The 22,204-nt window shown below is 41.0% G+C and overlaps 2 protein-coding genes across 3 annotated transcripts in view; both read left to right on the top strand.

The window, feature by feature from the left end:
- Positions 1-4,432: 4,432 nt before the first annotated feature.
- LOC119724718 (nicotinate phosphoribosyltransferase-like) lies at positions 4,433-13,526 on the top strand. Of its 2 annotated transcripts, none has more exons than XM_038195900.1 (14): positions 4,433-4,587; positions 5,536-5,797; positions 7,002-7,212; positions 7,410-7,540; positions 7,666-7,781; positions 8,198-8,388; positions 8,515-8,655; positions 9,166-9,250; positions 9,433-9,513; positions 9,643-9,745; positions 10,766-10,851; positions 10,984-11,055; positions 11,308-11,415; positions 11,929-13,526. In XM_038195900.1, exons 2-14 carry the CDS (start codon positions 5,542-5,544, stop codon positions 12,004-12,006), a joined length of 1,659 nt encoding a protein of 552 aa, XP_038051828.1. In that variant the 5' UTR covers positions 4,433-4,587; positions 5,536-5,541; the 3' UTR covers positions 12,007-13,526. The 2 variants fall into 2 exon arrangements, with proteins under 2 accessions (XP_038051828.1, XP_038051827.1); XM_038195899.1 differs by having other exon boundaries at positions 4,451-4,587; positions 5,533-5,797.
- A 323-nt stretch (positions 13,527-13,849) lies between these two features.
- Positions 13,850-22,204, top strand: part of LOC119724719 (E3 ubiquitin-protein ligase UBR5-like) — a 40,315-nt gene continuing 31,960 nt past the window's right edge. The window contains exons 1-16 of the mRNA XM_038195901.1: positions 13,850-14,053; positions 15,311-15,355; positions 15,556-15,637; positions 15,939-16,015; positions 16,211-16,330; positions 16,525-16,771; positions 17,133-17,229; positions 17,648-17,785; positions 17,901-18,118; positions 18,214-18,336; positions 18,577-18,687; positions 18,849-19,006; positions 19,693-19,804; positions 20,722-21,055; positions 21,739-21,869; positions 21,978-22,100. Coding sequence (XP_038051829.1) covers positions 13,992-14,053; positions 15,311-15,355; positions 15,556-15,637; positions 15,939-16,015; positions 16,211-16,330; positions 16,525-16,771; positions 17,133-17,229; positions 17,648-17,785; positions 17,901-18,118; positions 18,214-18,336; positions 18,577-18,687; positions 18,849-19,006; positions 19,693-19,804; positions 20,722-21,055; positions 21,739-21,869; positions 21,978-22,100 — 2,178 coding nt within the window. The 5' untranslated portion in view covers positions 13,850-13,991. The remainder of the gene's footprint in view (positions 14,054-15,310; positions 15,356-15,555; positions 15,638-15,938; positions 16,016-16,210; positions 16,331-16,524; positions 16,772-17,132; positions 17,230-17,647; positions 17,786-17,900; positions 18,119-18,213; positions 18,337-18,576; positions 18,688-18,848; positions 19,007-19,692; positions 19,805-20,721; positions 21,056-21,738; positions 21,870-21,977; positions 22,101-22,204) is intronic.

Raw genomic sequence — 22,204 nt, forward strand, 5'->3', positions numbered from 1 at the left:
GTGGGAGTCACCTCCAGTGATGTCTTTGCGCGTTAATAGTCGCTCATGCATTATTCATGATTCATTATTCATGATTCATTATTCTCCCAGCTGTCCAATACAACGCCGCGCGGTTACGCCACGTGCCACGCGCGCCGTCCAATGGCAGTGCTTAGGAAGGTGCGCGTGGCGTCGTGTATTTTTTTATTTTTTTTACAAAGCAATTAAAGTGTTCACAGTCAATTGGTCGCCCGTAGATCACCCATCCAAGGTCAGCGGAAGCCTAGCTTGTCGAACAATCATTGTCATTATCATACCTCCATGAATAATGACAGTTATTCTCAAAGGACAAACATCAAATTAAAAGAGGGGGCCAGTTGAAGGTCTAATCGAAAAGCCAAAATTCAAAAAGTGATCGACGTTTCAACTATTATTTTAGGTGAACTTATAGCTTAAAGCTGAAAAAAATCAGCTTGATGTTGTGTGTTTTATTTTTCAGTTATTCTCTTCGGTTCTTTGGCCATATTTTTTTCGAAAAATTTAATATGCGCATAGTTTGCTATGCACTTTATCACTGAGCTAATGCAACTAGGAAGTAGGCTTCTGTTAATTGCCAATAAACTATAGGTCAAGACCAATAAAACAAAAAAGTGGTTGGTCAAAAACGGGAGGCAGATAAAAACAAAGTGGACTTTTGAAATAATGAAGATGTCGTAAAACAGTGTCAAAGCACCGATGCTTATATGGAAACGTTATGTTAACTGCATTAATATATTTAAACGAACCTCCCTTTTTCCCGTGCCCCGCCCCACACCGTCCTCTCAAATTTATCAAATACAAGCATTAATTGTACAGTACTTGAACAGCTGAAAATAACGTAAAAATTGACGTTCACTTCAAACCATGTAAATATAATATTGCAATTTCTGCATTATTATCATACTACAGTGAGGCGTAACATGGCAGTGTCATCCCCACACTACACGCCGCGTTCGCGCCAATTCATTTGTTGTCCTGAAAAATTGATGAGTTTTTTGGGGGAGGATGATGCCATGGTAGCTGGCTACGCTTGGGCGCGCGCGAAGCATCGCTGCTTCACATGGGTACGGTACACGGTACGGTGACGAAGAAAAAGCAATTACGCTAACAGACGTGGGTCGAATCTCGTGGAGTTTCCAAGCCAAAAACAAATGTTGGTTAGCAATTTTGTGTGTGTGCTGAGCAGGGTACCAAGTAACACCAATACACATGACATGAAAGTTTAGTTGGTAAACCTTTTTTTGCTAAGCAAATGTATTTTGTGCTTATAGGGACTTTTTCGGGCTTATTAGCAGAGTCTGGGTCTGGGTACGGTGACATAATACGGAGCATGGTTGGCAAGACAACAGAAGCTTGCCACGTCTATTTTTTTTATGACGGAAAGGAAAGGATTACAAAGAAAAGTACAAGGCACCCAGAGGACACGATAACAAAGTAAAGGGAGTAATTACTGCCTGAAATTTAAAGTGGATGGACATTTCTGGGCGGGTCTAGCCCAGTGTGCTTGTTCTACATAACCCCCCGAGGACAAACACACAAAGGGAGAATAACAGATCCTTTCAGTCCTCAGGAGTTGGGTCTTTTGTTCAAAACGGTCCTCTGTAGTAGGTTTGTGTGCTTAGTGTTATATTACAGGGACAAAGGAAACACAAAGCATTGTCCTCGGGAGTATAGTAAAACAAGAGTGTGTGCTCTCGGTCGTGGTGGTGTACACCTCCCATTTTCTTCAGGAAATGTCTCTTCCAGAAATTGTCAAAAATTAGCAGAATTTTACCAAAAACACCATGTAAATTGTAACAACGAATTTACGGTCGGTGAAGCAACTATATCCACCTCCAGGAGGGTCGGCTACAGTTGAAAGTGCAGGTATGACGAGGTGTCACCGCCATCTCTTAATTTGGTCTGCTCTCTCACGCGCGACAATTTTGATGGAGCCGCCAAGTTAAAGCGGTGTAGCGTAAGTGGCCTTAATTAGCAGTTTAAAGTATCTAGATATATTATTCCTTGTTGCACTAAACCACATCCTCTATCGTTAAAAATACAGTCATTGGTTGTCATCGTTTCCTACTAAATTCTTAATCATCACTAATATCCTATTGTTGTCGTCGCAACGGTTGTCATGGTATCCACTGTCATCAAGATCTATGGTTGTTGTTGGTGTTGTTGTTGTTTGTTTATTTGTTTGTTGTTGTTGTTGTTTGTTGTTGCTGTTATTTTCGTTGTTCTTGTTGGTAATGTTTTTTTCTGCTGCTGAAGTTGTTGTTGATGTTGTTGTTGTGCTTTTACTGTTGATGTTGTTTTTGTTTGTGTTTGTTTGTTGTGCTGTGAGCGATAATTTACACCAAACAGTCGTTGAAAGTGATATGCATAAATTTTTTTGACTACTACATTTTCATCTATCGTATTTGAAAATCTGGAGAAACATTTTTTTAGGCAAGCAGCAAAGTCCTCATGCTGCGCACTCAACGTGCGATTATTGCGCCTGACCTAATTAATGTTACAACTGCAGATGTTTTTGTCGTCACTAACCATATTGATAATACATTGTAATTTGTTTGGTAAGGTACGGGTCATTATTTCAACAGCTGTGAAGATAAAGATTCATGACATTATAACATTTTTTTATATGAAATCATTGACATGTGACGGTCGGGCGCGTAAGCTACTTCACAGACGCAGCACAAAAATTAAAACGATTCATCTTGCTTGAATTCGGTTCTTGGTTAACTTTACAGAAAAGAGCTCTTCTTTAAAAAAAAAAATTTAAGTCCATGCTTTTCCGGACAACGGAGAGCGATGTTGATGTGATGTAATTTCCGGCAGACACGGTTCAATTCAATTTAGATATTTTCTGTCCAAATTGCCAACCAAAACATTTGCTCCTTGAAAACATCTGTGAGACAAGTTTGCTCATTGGCGTACTGCCAAAAAACGCAGCAACGAATCACCACAGAAAAGACAATTTACTAAAGCAACAAAATAATATCCAAAATTCTGGCAGCTTTTGCTGTAAATAGCTGTAACATTGATGTTAATTGCTGCCTGAAATGACATCACACTTTTGCGTATGAATGTGGAAATTTGCATTAGCATAAAAACTAAAAATATTAAGGCTGACCAAAGTAACGGTACCCTTGAAAATGGAGAAACGAACATTGAAAATAAAGGTTAAACGGGACACAAAGATTTCTGCCTAACTATTAAGTGCCGATTGTGGTCTTTTGAATACTGTCTTAAGTGCCGAAAGTGGTCTTTTGAATTCTGCCTAACTATAAGTGTCGATACTATAGTGGTCTAAATTATGCCTAACTCGTGCCGATAGTGGTCTATTGAATTCTGCCTAAATGCTAAGTGCCGATAATGGTCTCAAGAATTCTGCCTAACTATTAAGTGTCGTGTCGATTGTGGTCTACTGAATTCTGCCTAACTGTTTAGTGTCGATAGTGGTCTAGTGAACTTTGCCTAACTGTTCAGTGAAGTAAGTGCCGATATGGCCTTTTTTATTATGCCAAACTATAAGTGAGGAATGGTCTACAGAATTCAATAGACCACTATCGGCACTTAATAGTTAGGCAGAATTCAAAAGACCACTATCGGCACTTAACAGTTAGGCAGAATTCAATAGACCACTATCGGCACTTAATAGTTAGGCAGAATTCAATAGACCACTATCGGCACTTAACAGTTAGGCAGAATTCAATAGACCACTATCGGCACTTAATAGTTAGGCAAAATTCAATGGACCACTATCGGCACTTAATAGTTAGGCAAAATTCAAAAGACCACTATCGGCACTTAATAGTTAGGCAGAATTCAAAAGACCACTATCGGCACTTAACAGTTAGGCAGAATTCAAAAGACCATTTTTGGCACAAAGAAGTAAGGCAAACTTCAGTAAACCACTATATCGCACCTATAACATGAGTTAGGAATTTTTATCTTTTATAGTTTTAAGTGACCTATTTTCAGACAAAAAAAATTAACAGATTTTCAGGCCTGTTTTGACAAATTTTCAGTCATGTTTTGACTGGAATTTTCAGCTGTGTTTTGCCTCTAATGTTAATTGAGTCGTGTTTTGATTAATTTCCATGTTTTTAATAGTTATAGGCACAATAGTTTTGATGTACATGTACAGTTTATAGGCACCAATTCTTAACAATTTAAAATTATTTTTAACTATGAATGATGGTTTAAAATACATCACAATTTGCGGAGGAAATATCAAAGATTTCATAGGCAACAGTTTCTTTCTGAATGTGGATTATCTCTTCAGAAACATTTGCTATTATTATAAGGCAGCACCGTTTCCACAAATATGGGACATAATTGTTTGGACTTGGTTTTTGATATAGCAATGCCTAGTAAGTTCAGAAAAAAAAATTCCCGCCCAGCTCTAGCTCTGTGCACAAGCCTTTCTGGTAAAACCGGGGGCGTCTGCAACCATTTTTACCCAGACGACTGCGTGGGCATTTTAATGTGCTTTTGGAAGAGTCACCCGACTATATTTGAAGATAAACAACAGCGGGCGAAAACAGAAACCTGGCTGGGGGAATTTCAGTTTGCAATTAGGTGAGTAGATACGAAATTTACCGCTGGGGATTATCAAGATTGGTCATATTGTGTTCCTTAGGGGTTATAGCCTGGACTTGGTCATAGCATAGAGCTATAGCTCCATGGTCATAGTTGTCGCCCACTGAGATTTTAAACGGGAACTTTTTAAATGGTGACTATTTTTGGACTTGGACATTTTATACCGTGACAACTTAGTCTGGTTCCGCACCAACATTGTCGTTGTGACGTCGTATTCACGAGACGGGAATCAGACCATTTTACAATTTCGGACTTTATTTCAAATTTGCCTTCAATTTAAAATAAGTCCCCCAGAGCCACAATTTTGAAAAAGAAAAATGTCATAATCTGTAATTAAATGTTGGAGAAAATACAAAATAATAAAAGAAAAGTAGGCCTATTCTTATTTTTTTTTGATGAAAAAAAAAAAAAAATCAAAAATGTCGCTACTTTTTTGTAGCAGGGAATCGAATACTCCTCAGGAGTGTGAAATCTCAGCTTTAAAGCTGATTTCAGCTTTTTTTGTTTTGGATATCGGCTCTTTTCCCTCACTTGCTGTGTACAAAAGTATAGGAGATTTCCAAAGTTCAGCTATTTAACACCTTTTTCAGCCGTTTTCAGCTATTTTTATTAGTGGTCACTCACACCCCTGACTCCTAGAACAATGAGGCTCCACGTGGAGCCTCATAGTTCTAGGAGTAGGAATCGAACCCTGCTGGGGATTTCTCACTCAGTCTGATGTGATACACAATCACTCGGCCACAGGTGCAGCACAAACGAGCGTGGTAAATTAATCCCTTTTATAATGTAGGCCTACTCGTATACGCGTTAAAGAGGGCGCTGTACAATCTAATTGGCTTAATACCTTTTACTGAAACTTGAAAGGAAGGCAGCTAAATCTAGCAGGCTAATATACACTTCCTAAATTTTTGGTTGATTTTTCAGCAGCAGACAATGGCCGCAAACAACATCAACAACAATGCCAGCATCTTGGAATCCGGCCAGGAATCCAACGGCATCATCCAGGCCTTACTGACTGACCAGTACCAGATCACCATGGCCTATGCCTACTGGAAGAGTCGCAGGACGGACAGCCGCGCCGTCTTCGATCTCTTCTTCCGACGGAATCCCTTCAGGGGAGAGTTCACCATTTTCGCCGGCTTGCAGGAGTGCCTTAGATTCCTGAAGAACTTCCGGTATACGGATTCCGGTAGGTTTCCAAGTTTAGAAAGAGAAGGCTGGGGGGGGGGGGGGGATTTATACCCTCCAGAAACCTTCATGAAATTTCAGAAGGCTATGTCTTACATTACAAACAATTTAGAGTTGGGAGCTAAACTTTGTTGTGTGTTCATGGGATGAAGTTTCAGCTCTTGACAAGAGTTGTAGTGACAAGTTCCTTACAAGTCCTCCTGAGTCATCACAAGTCCTCGCTAGTCAATCACAAGTCATCGGAAGTCCATCGCAAGTCCATCACAAGTCCTCACAAGTCTCCTGAGTCACAAGTCCTCATAAGTACACACGAGTTCATCACAAGTCCATCACGAGTCCTCACAAGTCCATCACAAGTCTATCACAAGTCCATCACAAGTCCATCACAAGTCCATCACAAGTCCTCACAAGTCCATCATAAGTCCATCGCAAGTCCTCACAAGTCCATCATAAGTCCATCACAAGTCCTCACAAGTCCATCATAAGTCCATCGCAAGTCCTCACAAGTCCATCATAAGTCCATCGCAAGTCCTCACAAGTCCATCATAAGTCCATCGCAAGTCCTCACAAGTCCATCATAAGTCCATTGCAAGTCCTCACAAGTCCATCATAAGTCCATCACAAGTCCTCACAAGTCCATCATAAGTCCATCACGAGTCCTCACAAGTCCATCACAAGTCTATCACAAGTCCATCACAAGTCCATCACAAGTCCATCACAAGTCCTCACAAGTCCTCAAAAGTCCTCACAAGTCTATCACAAGTCCATCACAAACTTGTCCATTACAAGTCCATCGCAAGTCCATCACAAGTCTATCACAAGTCCATCACAAGTCCATCACAAGTCCATCACAAGTCCATCACAAGTCCATCACAAGTCTATCACAAGTCCATCACAAGTCTATCACAAGTCCATCACAAGTCCATCGCAAGTCCATCACAAGTCCTTCACAAGCCCATCACAAGTGAATTTTGAAAAGGAATTTCTATGTCGCTGTTCATCCCCTAGTTATTTGTAACCTGCATTGTGATTGACTTGTAATTTGACTTGTCTTTGACTTGTGATTGACTTGTGATTGACTTGTGATTGACTTGTGATTTCGACTTGTGATTGACTTGTGATTTGACTTGTGATTGAACTTGTGATTGAACTTGTGATTAGGTCGACTTATCCTGGTCCCCAACTCTGACTTTTTAACTCTGCAGACATTGCGTTTCTGCGCACTGTGCTGCCGCCCACCACCGAGCGAGGTTTTTTCGACTACCTCTCCGCTCTCAACTGCTCGGCCATCCAGCTGTATGCAATCGACGAGGGCTCCGTGGTATTTCCCAGGGTGCCTCTGTTGAGGATCGAGGGTCCCTTGCCTCTGGTTCAGCTGCTGGAGACGACGCTTCTGAATCTGATCAACTATGCGAGGTTGGTCATTTTAGCCTAGAGAGGGTAGCACTAAGAAGTGATGGGGGGGGGGGGGGGCGGCTACAATGAAACAAACATGGGAACTTGCCCACCCATTTAAAAATCATTCACTTGACTTTAATCAAGTATTGACTGTTGTGCTTTGCAGTTATTATGTTTGAATATTGAACAATACTTCGCTTATGTCCGTCTTCCAGCTTGGTAGCAACCAACGCAGCGAGATTCCGGCTGGCGTCTGGTCCCAATAAGCAGCTTCTGGAGTTTGGCCTTCGTCGCGCGCAGGGGCCGGACGGAGGTCTGTCAGCCAGTAAATACAGCTACATCGGAGGTAAGGATGTCGGTATTTTTCCGCAGAACACTGAGTGACTTTGTTGAGTCTGTTTACTGAATACTGAATTATAACATGAACAGCGCTATAATATCCATTTTTGTTATTTTTACTCTGTTTTGTAGGGTTTGATGCCACAAGTAACGTCCTGGCAGGCAAACTGTACAACATTCCTCTGCGGGGGACCAATGCGCACTCGCTAGTCATGTCCTTTCGCAGTATTGACGACCTAAAAAATAAGGTACTAATCCAGAATTTTTCCGTCATCTCAAATCCTTCTTTCTGGTTGCGTTTTAAGCCAAATAGTCTTTTTTTGACTTTGTTACTATTCATTTGAGTAGCTTGTGACATGATTTGGGATTTGAGGACTTGTGATTGATTTGTGATTGCTTGTGGAGACTTGTGATGACTTGTGATGGCTTTGGATGGCTTGTGATGACTTATGATGACTTGTGATGACTTGTGATGACTTGTGATGCCTTGCGATGACATGTGATGACATGAGATGACTTGTGATGACTTGTGATGCCTTGCGATGACATGTGATGACATGAGATGACTTGTGATGACTTGTGATAACTTATGACCACTTGTGACCACTTGTGATGGACGCTACTCCCTGCCTCATAAAAGTCTTCAACATTGCTTTTATGATAGATGCTTCAGCCTAAAGATGCCACCAGCGACCCCATCGATCTCGCTGCCAGCTCCTTAGCCTGGTTGGACAAAGTCTGCCAGCTACTGGACCTGCGGGACACAAACGAAGGGGAGCTAGCGTCCTTCATTGCCTACGCTGTTGCTTTCCCGCAAGGCTTCCTAGTTCTTGTAGACACCTATGACGTGCTAAAGTAAGTCAATTAACCAGGGCTGGTCTCGAACCTGTAATCCCTGGAATGCGTTACTTAAATTCGTAGTGTAACCTTTTCATGTTTCCCTGGTAAAGTCTCCAACATTGCTTTTGTTTACTTTCTCAGGAGTGGCGTTGCCAATTTCTGCGCAGTCTCTCTAGCCCTCAACGATATCGGGTATAAAGCTGTCGGGGTACGTATCGACAGTGGAGATTTAGCCTACCAGTCTCTGGAAATCAGGAAAATCTTCGAGAGAGTTGCTCAGGAGTAAGTTGCTCTCACCCCCTCGGCAATTTTGAGAAATTGATTGTAGTCCTCCAAAATTGGAAATATGTTTTGCTTCTAATAATAATAATAATAATAACAGGTTTTTATATAGCGCTTTTAATTACGATCAGAGCGCTTTACATTATTGTTACCCTTGATCATTGGGCCAATTAAACATTCCAAATACCATCTCAGCTCCCTGGGGAGTATGCAGCTCCATGCTGCCTGTTAGGCGCAAGGCAGCTAATTCAATCACAGTAGCCATCTCTGCCCTCACAGGTACCCGTTTACTCTTGGGTGGAGAGAAGCAATGAGTGACAAAGTGCTTTGCCCAAGGGCACACGCACCGTAACCCCAGGCTGGACTCGAACCCACAACCTGCAGAATTACCCTCAGACCACAAATTCAATGCCACAGACCACGAGGCCACAGCACTCCACAAAATGCTTTTCTTGCATTACTTGAGTGAATGTAATTAATTTATTTTCTGCTCTTTCAATTGTTAAAAAGGTTTGGATTGCCATGGTTCTGCGATGTGACAATCGTTGCTAGTAATGATATCAATGAGGAGACCCTGCACTCGCTTCAACAACAGGTCAGTTTTTTTTTCCAAACACAGAAAAATTTACTCGTCCAACCAAAGTCCCTATAATATTTTTTAAGTTTATGCTTTGCCGACTTTTAATTACTATTTTGAGTAGCTAGTACTAGTGATAGTCTAATTATACAAACATAAAGAGTTTTGTGAAATTTTATTTTCTGGTTTTTTTTTTCCAGGGCAACTCCATCGATGCTTTTGGAATCGGCACACATCTTGTGACGTGCCAGAAGCAGCCAGCTCTTGGGTGTGTCTTTAAGGTCAGATAAAATAATGCCAATGTATAATCTTTCGGTTGTAAAAACAAGAAACAAAGTTTCCCCCAAAATTTTAATTTTAAGAAGGTCGCAATTTTTTTAGACTTAATATATTTTTGGATTGCTTTGCAGTTGGTCCAGATCGATGACGAACCACGTATCAAACTGAGTCACGACATCGAGAAAGTCACTATACCGGGCAGAAAGACGGCATACCGACTTTACGGATCGGACGGTTTGTAACGCAATCCCACTTGCGATTGGACTTGTGATTTGACTTGTGATTTGATTTGTGATTTGACTTGCGATTTGACTTGTGATTTGACTTGTGATTTGATTTGTGATTTGATTTATGATTGACTTGTGATTGACTTGTGATTTGACCTGTGATTGACTTGTGATTGACTTGTGATTTGACTTGTGATTAACTTGTGATGGACTTGTGATTAACTTGTGATTTGACCTGTGATGGACTTGTGAGTTGACTTGTGATTAACTTGTGATGGACTCGTGATTAACTTGTGATGGACTCGTGATTTGACTTGTGATTAACTTGTGATTTGACTTGTGATTAACTTGTGATTTGACTTGTGATTGACATGTGATTGTCTTACAATCGACTTGTGATTTTACTTATGATTTTGACTTGTAATTGACTTGTGATGGACTTGTGATTTTACTTATGATTTTGACTTGTAATTGACTTGTGATGGACTTGTTATTTGACTGGTGATTAACTTCTCATTTGACTTTTGATTGACTTGTGATTTGACTTGTGATTTGACTTGTGATTTGACTTGTGATTTGACTTGTGATTTGACTTGTGATTTGACTTGTGATTTGACTTGTGATTTGACTTGTGATTTGACTTGTGATTTGACTTGTGATTTGACTTGTGATTTGACTTGTGATTTGACTTGTGATTTGACTTGTGATTTGACTTGTGATTTGACTTGTGATTTGACTTGTGATTTGACTTGTGATTTGACTTGTGATTTGACTTGTGATTTGACTTTTGATTTGACTTGTGATGGACTTGTGAAAGACTTGTGATGGACTTGTGATTAACTTGTGATTTGACTTGTAATTTAACTTGTGATTTGACTTGTAAGTTGACTTGTCATTAACTTCTGATTGACTTAAGATAGACCTGTAATTTATGTGTGATTTCACTTGCAATTTGACTTGTCACTAACTTCTGATCGACTTGTGATTGACATGTAACTAGACTCGTCTTTCATTTTGTAAATCACAGGCCTGGCTATTGCCGATCTGATGGCCCAACCGTCGGAAACATCCCCAGAGGCACAGAAAGTTGTGCTGTGCCGGCACCCGTTTGAGGTAGGTGTTCAAAAAGCCTGCGTGATGAGAATCGAACCCGGGTCACAGAAGATGAGGAAACTATCCCTGCGCCAACCCAACTCCTCTCTTAAAATAGATTGTAATTTTGGTTTTTTTGGCATTTAATTTCAGGCTCTTACAAGAGTGAACGTCCGGCCAACGAAAGTGGATAAACTTCACAAGCTCTACATGAAAGACGGAGAAGTAAGGAAAACAACCTTGAAAAAACTGTTATTCTGTTTTGATATTATTTTTAGTATAACTTACCAAACTAAGCAATTATAAGTAGCCATTATAGTGTCTTGGATAGTTAAAATGGTCAATTTTTTAATAAAAAATAGATGGCCTTATGTTTCAGTGCTGGCATGACCTTTTCGAAGGCAAAATGTAGCCTATTTTTAATTATAAAAGTTCAAAACTATCATTTAAATTTATCCACTTCCGATGAATTTTCAGATTTGCCAGCCCTTGCCAACTCTGTCCGAGGTCCGTGACAATGTCAAACGCAGCATGCAGACGCTGCGGTCGGACGTCAAACGCGAGCTCAACCCTACACCTTACAAGGTACATATAAAGTCACACCTATTAGCCCCTAGGCCAACCGATTGCTCTAATATTTCGCAGAGTCAAGAGAAATTACGTCTTGAGAAATTTCCTGGAAAGTTTTAAGAGCTTTTCTTAGTGAAACCCAGTTATTGAAATATGATGCATAGACCAGACTTGGCACATATCCAACTTTAAGAAAAGTTTGATCATTCAGTTAATAGTCTGGTGTTATTTCTTGTTGAGAGAAAGCATTGAGAGATAGCAAAGAGAGACTAGGCACCAGATTTTCTGTAAATACTGTGCACTGATGCAAACTGAATGTTTGTTGGACAAGTCGCATACTGCATTCTATAGATTGATTGCATACATCTTTGTTATGTTAATTCATTAACAATGAATGCCCAAAGACCTACTCATAAACATGAACAAAAGTGCAAACTGTCTATTTTCTTGTATTTCATATTTGTCGTATTGTACGTTATTCGACCCTAATGCGAGTTCCAAATTTTCCAAAATTGCTTTTCTCCTTAGGTGTCTGTGACATCCAATCTCTACCATTTCCTGCACGACCTTTGGCAGGAAAGCCTTCCGGTTGGTCAGCTCAGCTGAGGTCACTTGGGGTCAAAGGTCAGATGTCAAGCTGCTGAGCACAGAGAACTTGCTAGAGCACAGAAAAAAAATATTTGCTTAACAAAATCAAGTGACCCGCCAAAAGTGTGGTAATAGAATTATTTTTAAATGGATAAGAATATTGCAGGTTTCGTATTGGATGGAATTTTTGAGCAAGAGTACTTTTAGCAGGGTGACAAATTGGGATGTACGAAAGTAGTGTTTACTACTGAACTAGTTCTTGTAAATTGTTCGATTACCAAAATCAACAAAATGTACCAGACATCATTTTCGTACTTTCAGTGTCATCTTTGACACAGTCTTTTTAAAATGATAGTGTTATTTTACTGCATTGTAATGAATTCAATTTTTTGGCAGGACAATTAATTTTTTTACTTGATTAGCAATATTGATATTTTAAAACTGAAATTATGTTATCCAAAATTTAACGATAAATTATATTTTTGTATGTGCAGTACTATATATGATTAGATTTAGAATGTTATTGATGCAATTATATCGTAAATGAGATTTTATGTCAGCTGTGAGAATCATGCTCACCATGATACTATTTCAGTTTTGTCCAAAGATACCAGAAATTTGGCATATTTATTAAATTTAGGGCTTTTGACTGATTTGGGTTGGTGCTATCAAATAGATATTGTTGCCAATCGTTTAGTTTTCTAATATTTGTAAAATTCCGGAACACTTCTTTTGATGAAAAGGTTACATCAGTAGTTATGCTAATATTGTTCAAATGCAACATTTTCACATTTACTGGGTTTAGTGAAGAAATTGACTGGGCTTGGATTGGAACCTGTGACCACCAGAACAATGCAATGGTGCTCTTCCAACAACTGAGCTATCGAATCCAGCCCTATGTTGGCGGCTTTTTTTTTTGTCAACATGTTAACTCAAAGGGTGGTTTATTTGATAAATTACAAGATGTTTACCAAAAGATTATTTAATATTTAACAAAATTTCTAAATTTCTTGAAGAATTCTGCATGCACCACTTTATTGTGCCATTGACTGTCCATTAAGAGATTTAAATAATCACCATTTTTCTAAATGTAGCATATTCACTTTCTTATTATGTCTCTTCCAGTGTACTGCTAATTCTTTACTCTTGATTTGTTAAATCATAAAATTTGCCTATGTAAATGTTTCTGTTGAGACATTATGGCAACAAAATTAACAAACACCCGTTGTTCTTGAGTTTTCAGATTTTGTGGTTTTATTTCTAAATATAAAAATAGTGGAATATTTGTACGCAAACGCATTTACAGAATAGAAAACTGATTTCTGACAAAATTTAAAATTTCGGGGTTTTTTGGCACTAAAATGTTATTTCAGTGATATATGTGAGTAACCAAAGTAGATGTATCTAATTTAAAATGTTCTTGGCACTGATCTGTAGGTATAAAACAAAATATTTTATTAGAAATTTAAGTTATCAATTTTTTTTCTGAGGGTGGGCGGAGAGACATTTGCCCCCCCCCACCCCCATTGACACCCCTGCAGACGCTCATTTTAAAAAATGTGTATTAAATTACGAGCAAATAAAACTATAACTTCACACCTCTGTCTTCTTATTTTTGTCTCTTTTTTTAATGCTTTTCCGGGGGGGGGGGCACTCGCAGATGACTTTTAGTTTCCTCTATACCCCCCCCCCCCCCCCCCCCCCCCCGACCAACAGCTTCTCCGCCCACGCTGATAGCAAACGAAGTTGGGATCGATGTGAATGACCGCAAATTCGTTTCTAAACGTGCAAGGTTGTACTCCGCTGGTAACCGCGTGTATCTTTGAACGGCCACTCCATTGAACACGTGCGCCGGCGTCAGGCACGCGGACCAGTTTTCAATTAATGGTCGAACTCGATGTTGTCAAAGGACTGTGTCGACCTCATCTAGTGCAATTTTCCCCCTCAATTTTTCTCCTTTTTGTACAGCTTCTCATGTAATAGATGGTAGTTGCTCTGTCCAGATGGCTTCGGTACACTTTGTTGTACATCCACTCCCTGGAACAGAGGAGGAGCTCAACGATAGGTGAGGATTATTACTTCCAAAGTTGCGCTGTTGGATTTTTTGTAATTTACATTACACCACACAATGTACATTTTGCAAGAACTGCGAGCATAAATCTGTTTGTTGGTCTGTTCATCATCACCCCACTTTCCTCTCAGTACATTAATTAGGCCGTAGCTTTCACACACAGACTTTGTTCAGCACATGGACTGTTGAAATTTCAAGAACAAAGAAGGATTATAGGATTAGAACATGTAGAAAGAGCCTTGACATGCTTGATATTATTATTATGATCTGATTATTAAGTCGAATTAAAACTAAAATAAAGCTGAAAAATAACAAAGTGTTTTATTTTTAGGAAAAAAAAAACCCATTGGTCATGTTGGTTCATCTTTAATAAAGGCAAAGTCAAGGCTTGCCTTGATCATCCTTTTCAATTTCATGATTAATTATTCAATCATCAAAGATTAAGGGTAAATATGGAATTATATTTTTCTTACATCATGGTTAAAATTTAAATAACCTCTTTGTATGCAATGCATTTAATTTATCCTATATTTTAATTTGTCTTATTTGTATTGTTATCGTGTGTGCTTTAGTTTGATGACAATTCTGACGCTAATTAGCGATGACAACCACGATGATTGACTAATGATGGAAATGAACCAGGGAAAATGGGAAGAATGTCATGAATGTTGTTGCAAATTTGTCTCAGCTGCCTAACATGTATAACATTTTACAAAGGCACTCAGTATTTTGTTGGTGCCGAATTTCTTTAAGTGAACATTATTTTCCCAGCAACTTTCTCTGATTAGCTCATAATTACGTCATATCGGTCGTGCCAGCTTTCTTTTAGCAAACGTTAATTTGCTTTAGGTCATATTTGGTTCTTCCGGCAAAGTATCTTTTACTTAAAGAAAATCATGCTCAGCGAATATGTAATCATAATTATGACATGTACATGTATGAGCCAATCAGAGAATGACTCCGTGTAAATGACGTTTACTAAAACTGAAACTAGTGAAAGGAAACCAGCGCCGGCCGAAAATCCACTGCCTTTTGCAAAACTTTAAGATCATCTATTAGATGACTCACATCACATAGTGATATGACTAACACATGTCTAAGGCCCTAGCCAAGAGGCCTACATGTACTTGCGATGACAGCTTCGTTTCTTCAGCTCACTTTCAAGTTATCAAGGGAATCTCTCTCAATTTCTGGTAATATGCCTGTTCTGCGACGTTCATCTCTTTGTTATGGTAAATCTGTCTTCTACAGGTTGAGAGAACTTGCAGAGAAGATCCGCTGCCAGCCAGCAGCAAGGTAAGATCTTTGTAAAAATCTGAAGTAAACAATTATAAAGTTGAACAAAGAAATGGACTGGAATGGGTTCTGAACCTGCGACCTCCTGATTACTGTAACAGCACTCCACCCACCGAGCCATCACGCCCTGTCTTCGTTAAAGGGGCTCTACTACTACTAGTCATAAGTCATACATTTCTATTACATTATTATTTTTGCAGCATTACTGGTGTGCCCCCTTTGAAGCACGAAGTCGTCAAGTCGGTGGTTGTGGGTCCACATCATTCAGCATTTCTCCTTGAGGTGAGTAACATTTTGGAAAAAATAATTGACTCAGGCATGCAAATTTTCCTCGGATCTGCTGATTTCCTCGTTTTTCACTTCTCATGAATGCCATTACAAATTGAAAAATACTGTACAAGGCTTGTGTAGTTTGGAGTTTCTTCCTTTTTTCCCCTAAATTCACAGTCGCATGCCTATTGACTTAGCTCTCTGGAGTATGACGTTAGACGACACAGCTAATGACCTATTAAAGTGTGCCAACTGTAGCTGTTATCATGAGCAATCTGTCTATTGTTTTATCTGTGCTGTTTCCTTTTGATAGGATGGCCGAGTCTGTCGTCTTCACTTCCACATCAACCCAGATAAGATTGAAACGGGTAAAGCTGAGCCAGTCAAAAGGTATGCAGATACAAACTCAATTTTTAGCCCCAACAATGTGTAATTGGTTCCTGGTGGGTTTCGGAGTATCCAAGAAATTCTCCTAGCAAGACCGGACGGAATCAAAGTTTTAACACTTTCAGTTCAAATTATTGAAGCAATGCACAAATAAGAACTCAAAGTATTCATGTTTGAACCGTTATCGTTCTCCATCAGCTCGAAGACCAAGACAACAGCGCCCTCAAGCTCGCGGAACCTCTCCTCAACGACTCGAGCCCCGTCCAACCCGTGGCTGCTGAGCTCCGGGGAGCAACCGTCTAGTTCCTCCACAACAGCGTGAGTTTTCAACCTCCCTGAACTTCATAATCGAGGTTCTCTGGCAACAAGTACTGAAGTCAGTGGGGTTTTGAACCAATAGGACAATAGGAAGTCCATGATTAAAAGTTTTTACTCGTAAAAAAGTTGTATAGGCCTAAATCTTTCTTCATATTACTTCTGTTCGTTTTCACAAATTTTTTCGCAAATTTTAGAAAATGGATCACCAGCAGTCGCAACACAACCAGCCGAAGCACGACCAGTGCAGCGTCGACAGCATCGGCCACGTCGCGCAACCGCGGCCGCTTCATCCGCACCCAGTCCCGGGGTCGCGGCGGGGTCATCGTAGGGTCGCGACCCGTGGTCCCGGCGGCCGTCGTGCCTGAGGAGCTGGTGTCTCAAGCCCAGATGGTCCTGCAGGGGAAGAGTCGAGGCGTGATTATCAGGGAGCTGCAGCGCACGGTGAGTCTAGGAACCAGACCTTGTCCCAAGTTCTGCTCAACAAATTTATTTGGTCGGCAGCAATTCGCTGGGGACCAGTCGCGAGCAGTATGGTAACCAGAATTGGTAAGCAAACATTTCTTGATGCTTAGCAAGATCTTGTGCTGAGGAGCCCGTGAAGTCAGTTAAGTTTGGAGAGAGATAGGTGGGTTTTGAATTCCTTGAGTTCTTGTCATTATTTATTAGAAACAACAAGTAATTTGATTTGCATAGTTTAAATACCCAACCTTGTGGCACTAGGGTTCTTTCTGAAAACAACAGTTTGGGTCAGTTTATAATAAATTTGTAAGTCTTTAAGCCTTTTTGATGTTTATTTTTATAGAATTTGGATGTAAATCTTGCCGTGAATAACCTCTTGAGTCGCGATGATGAGGACGGCGATGATCAGGAAGAAGGAGACAGCTACATCTCGGGAGGAGGTGAGAGTTAATCCAGGAATCGGATGGAGGGTTTTGACTCATCCATTTGGGAAACCATAACACCAAGGAAAACCATAGACAATTAAGACCACTTTGCAGGGAGTATCCAAGGAAACTCAAGACAAATTTCCACAGGAAGTGCATGGAAACTCTTGGAAACCCCAGGCAGATGTTAAAAGGGGAAACCCATGGATGCTCCAGAAAGACAGTCAACGGAAAGCCCACTGGCAAATGATCCATGCAAAGCGTTTAAAAAAAACCTGACAAAAGTTCTAGAAAGAACTAGGCTCGGAATCCAAAGACATAGAATCACCGGTAACCTTTTGAAAAACCTGGCATAATTTGGAAGGGATTGAAATTCCAAGCCATACGTAGTAGACCTCTGAACGCAAGCTATTACATTTCTTTCCACTTTCAGACGACTTGATGTCTCTGTTGGACGGCGGTATCCACTCTGATCATCCCAGCGTCATCATCGATGCCGATGCCATGTTCTCTGAAGACTTCCTGGGTCTACACTCGTCACGAGCCAGGTCTAGAGCGTCGTCCAGCAGAGGTGAGAAAAACAAAGAATAATTCTGTCTGCTGCCCTCTATCACATTATTTTGGGATTGAAGTTTACATACAGTGAAAATTTTCAACTTCTGAGCTTTAACTTTTCTCCGACCCAGACCGCGACAGGGATGCCAGCGATCGCGACCCGCTACTCCGCGCCAGGGATCGCCGTTGGTTGGACAGCGCCCTGCGTGACGCAGCCACCAGCGCGGGGAGCTACAAGACCAGCACGACAGACGCAGCAGCCGGGCAGGAATCTAAGAAGGGGACGCCAGTACAGCACAGCCAGAGCCCACTGTCGGTCAGCGAGGAGCTGGAATGGTGGCCAGAAAAGGTCTGTTTGAACATTTTCAGTCAAAAAAAATTCTAGTGATTTGCTTTGGTTCAAGAGCAACCAATTTATCATTGGCGTGTTCCATTTTTCAACAGGGGGGAGACGGATGTCGGTTCACCCACATTGCCGCCATGTACAGTGAGCTCCTTGCCGTTGGCGTGAACGGCCAACTCTACCAGTGGAAATGGAACGACCCAGAGCCATATAGAAAACCAGAGGTACGTTTTAACATTAACTCTCAAAACTTCTTCCAAAATCATGTTGGGCATTGGGAGAACTTTTGTAAGATTGTTCTTGATGCTGATGTATTTCCTACACCGATACACCTCTAAGGAATATTTAGAGTCACAAATTTGAAACAAAGCCCTTGAAAATCACGCAACATCTTTTTTGGTTTATCCATTTTCAGCTCTGCCCAGATTTTGACAGAATACTCGCTTATATTTTTCCTTTTCTAGAATTTGAACCTGCAGCACCCTAAGGCAGCAACTCTAGGCTTACTAGGAGAAAAAGTGGTTCAGATCACGGCTTGCTACGAGAAGGCCGTCCTAGTCACAGAATCAGGAAAGGTAATATTCTCTTTCTTTTTGGCAATCTTGCTCTGTTCCATCAACAATCCATGAAGTATTCAGGGAGGTTTCTGACAAAAGCACCTTAGGAGTTTAATCTATGAAAGACAAGTACTACAAAAATCAGGTTGACATCAATCACGTTCTGTTCTTGGTTTCAGATTGCCACCCTGTTGGACGAGACCCTCTCCCCCATCGCCTCCCGTCTGGAGCATGCAGCTACCTACTTTAATGAGTTCCACGGTGAGAGGATCAACTCCGTCTACACCTGTCCTCTCTACACCTGTGCCTGGCTGGAGAACGGGATGCTGTTCTGGTGGTAAGAGTTAAACCCACACAATAATTTGTTTGGGGGGAGCGAAATTTTTGTCGTAAATTTCAGTGAGAACTTCGACAGGGTGAGATATGTCAGGATTTTCCACAATTTCAGGATTTTTTTGTCGGGACTTTTCTTTTCTGATTTTCTGATTTTTTTTTGGTCAGGATTTTTCATGATTTCAGGATTTTTTTTTTTTCTGATGTTTTTTCATTATTTTTTTTCTGATTTCAGAATATTTTTGTCGGGATTTTTCATGATTTCAGGATATTTAAGAACCACTTTTGACAGGGGATTTTACCTATGAAAGGAGCGTCTTACACCGTAAACCCTACATGCGTGCTGCTGTTGGACCCCCGCAAACCTTTAAATCTTCTGTCAATTATTTCGTGGATTTTTCATTTTCCCCCAATCCCACCCCTGGTAAGATCGTATGATGTGAAACAACCGGCTTATTCTATTTCAATTTATCATCAGAGGCTAAAATTAGATTCAATCACTGCTCATGCAAAATGGACTCTTCCTGCCTGTCAATCAAACTGTACAATGACCAATCAGATCAAGACTTTTGGTCAGGTGACCATGGGAATGTACACAAACCAAAGGTGGGCGTGGCCTATTGCCAGATCTGGTTCACTGAGAAAAAAAAGTCTATTTTAATCTTTCATTTTTGTCTCTCTGTGACTTAGGGGAGTTCTGCCCCTCTCAGTCAGGAAGAAGGTCTTAGAACGAGCCAGGGAGCGATCGCGAGCCAAGAAACGAGAGGCTAGCAACCCCGGCAGCATCACTGTAGGAGCACAGGTAAAGTGGCCGGGCCGAGGCCAAAGTTTTAGGTCACCAGACTTACCTAGCTCTGCATATTCCAATCCGCTCCGTTCACGCGTACCCCCTCACCGGCAAAGGAAGTACAGTGCGGCCACTGAGTGTACATAGTACAAATCCCCTGGTGTACGTGCGTCACACACAAGGAACGGTGCCCGTTAACCAGCGAAATGTCCCGCCCATGGGACGTCGTTGCAAAATAAAAGGGCGCCCTCTTTCGGTGGCGCATGGAGCCCATATACAGAAGGAAACCCGAACTATGGAATTTCATTTGGATGATGTTAAACCACAGTTCAACTCAAGAATGTTCACATAATATCATTCCGAAGTTCTGAAGTAGTTTAGAATTTCAACTTGTTTTTGTTCTCTTTTGGACATCTTCAACTCTGCGAGTGACTGGCTCCCCGGTCTGTACATTATCCTTACTGATTGTGGGGCGGGAACCAGCCAATCTTGCCAGAATGACATTATTGTCTGGCAGCTAATTATTGGAAATTGTGTAGTAATAATTCCGTAACTAGCCATGGGCTGATGTTTTTCGGTCAATGTCTCATTCAAGAGTGAATAGTTTGCTGGAAAAATAGCGATTTAGAAAATGAATCTATTTCTTGGGATAAACTCGAAAATAGCACAGGGAAGGCTACTTTTTAGGTATGTCAGGAATTAAAAGGATCCGGAAGGTCAGGGTATGATACAAATTGAATCAAAACCTGGATTTTTTAGGATCTGGAAGATAGAAAAAGATTGTCTACTATTTTTTTTAATGGACTGGAAGGGTTGGGTTAATCACACATTAGGCTCTGGTTTTCACAGAATCTAGGAACCTGGGAGATTGGAGTTAGCGTATGTCAGAAATCAACCGTTTCATGATCTCGTTTTCTTGATTGCACTTTCAGGTCTGCCTTCGCAGCTGCCCCATGTACCACTCCGGTGCCCTGGCCTTCAACACGAAGAGCTACCCCCCAAAGGTGGGCCAGCTGCTAGACACGGCCTGGAACCTCTCCGACACTTGCCGCTTCCGAATCCGTCACAACTCCCTGGAACGATCGGACCAGAAGACATCCTCAGATGCTAAGGAGGACTCCAAGGCGGGTGACGGAAAGGGTGACAGTAAGGGCGACGGACGGGGTGAGAGCAAAGTGGAGGTGAAGGGTGATATGGGGCCGCCGCCGTCCCCTGGGTCGACCAGTAGTGGGGAGATCATCGTGGTGTCCAGCCCGGCTGCACAGAGTAAGTATCTTGCAGGAAACATTCCGTCTTTAACTTTGTTCGTTTGGTGTAATTTAATACATGCTGGTTGGACATGCCAGTGCGTCCTAGCTGAAGTGTATTTGTAGGAGGCTGTAAAAAAGTGTAGTGTATTCTGGAGTGCATGAAAATGTCAATAGACCATTATCATGTTGCGGCCATTGTGATTTTTTCCCATTCAAATCAACGTAACCAAAGCGAGGCTGGAAGGAAAAATAGTCTGGTGCCCTTTTGCACAAAAACATTAGCATTCAGTACTGTTATAGGATATAGGGAACAAGACTGCAATGGTGGCAGCATGATAAAGGTCTGTTGAAGGCTTTACCGCCAGTCAGGAGTGGTACTGATTTAGCGGGATTATGAGGGCCATGGGAGCTCACTTCAGACTTGTTTACTTGGGTCTGTGTATTGTCAGAAGTGTCAGAAACTTAAAAGTGGGCGTGTTGGTCCTGTTGGTAAATTTTCAAATTTATCAACAGGTACATGCATGTAAATTTCTTGGATCAGCTGATTTCCCATTTTTAATTCCCTTGTCTGCCATTAAAAACTGAAAAATTCTGTACAAAGTCTTCTAAAATATTGGAATTTTCCTCTTTTTTTGTGGCTGTCCAGTTGCATGCCTGTGTTAAATTGTATTTTGTGGTTTCTTTTGTTTTTCTTTTTAGGACGAGGGACAAAGCGCCCTCTATCGTCGCCAGTGAGAGAGGTTGAGAAGCCGGATATTGAAGTCTGGGCATTGACCGATGTCGTCTTTGTGGAGGACATACGCTCTGTTCCCATTGGTCGCGTTCTTAAGGTACGCCACAGTTCCTTAGAATATGTCTTCCTAATTTAAAATGTATCTATTTTTTCCTGGAAAGCATTGCATTGTTTTCTTCTAAATAACTGTTACTTTTGATAACAGGTTGATGGAGCGTACGTGGCCGTCAAGTTCCCATCCTTGGAACCGGTTCCTGACATTACCACTGACTGCGACGTGCCCTCTCTGCTTCAAGACTGTCGTCTGTTGCGCAAAGATGAACTACAGGTTTGTATATTATCATTTGTCTTTGAGAAGTTAACTCAACTTTTTTACAAGTGTTCAAAAAGATCCGAGCATTAGAAGTTAAGAACATTATTTTGATGAAAGGC

The sequence above is a fragment of the Patiria miniata genome, unplaced genomic scaffold, assembly GCF_015706575.1.
Source record: "Patiria miniata isolate m_02_andy unplaced genomic scaffold, ASM1570657v1 HiC_scaffold_18, whole genome shotgun sequence".
NCBI classification, from domain to species: domain Eukaryota; kingdom Metazoa; phylum Echinodermata; class Asteroidea; order Valvatida; family Asterinidae; genus Patiria; species Patiria miniata.

Bases quoted from the DNA above. Each gene is read 5' to 3' on its own strand.
- LOC119724718 (XM_038195900.1), top strand. From the start codon at position 5,542: ATGGCCGCAAACAACATCAACAACAATGCCAGCATCTTGGAATCCGGC. The intron at 7,782-8,197 runs GTACTAATCCAG...CTTTTATGATAG, and splicing joins TTGACGACCTAAAAAATAAG to ATGCTTCAGCCTAAAGATGC. The intron at 9,251-9,432 runs GTCAGTTTTTTT...TTTTTTTTCCAG, and splicing joins TGCACTCGCTTCAACAACAG to GGCAACTCCATCGATGCTTT.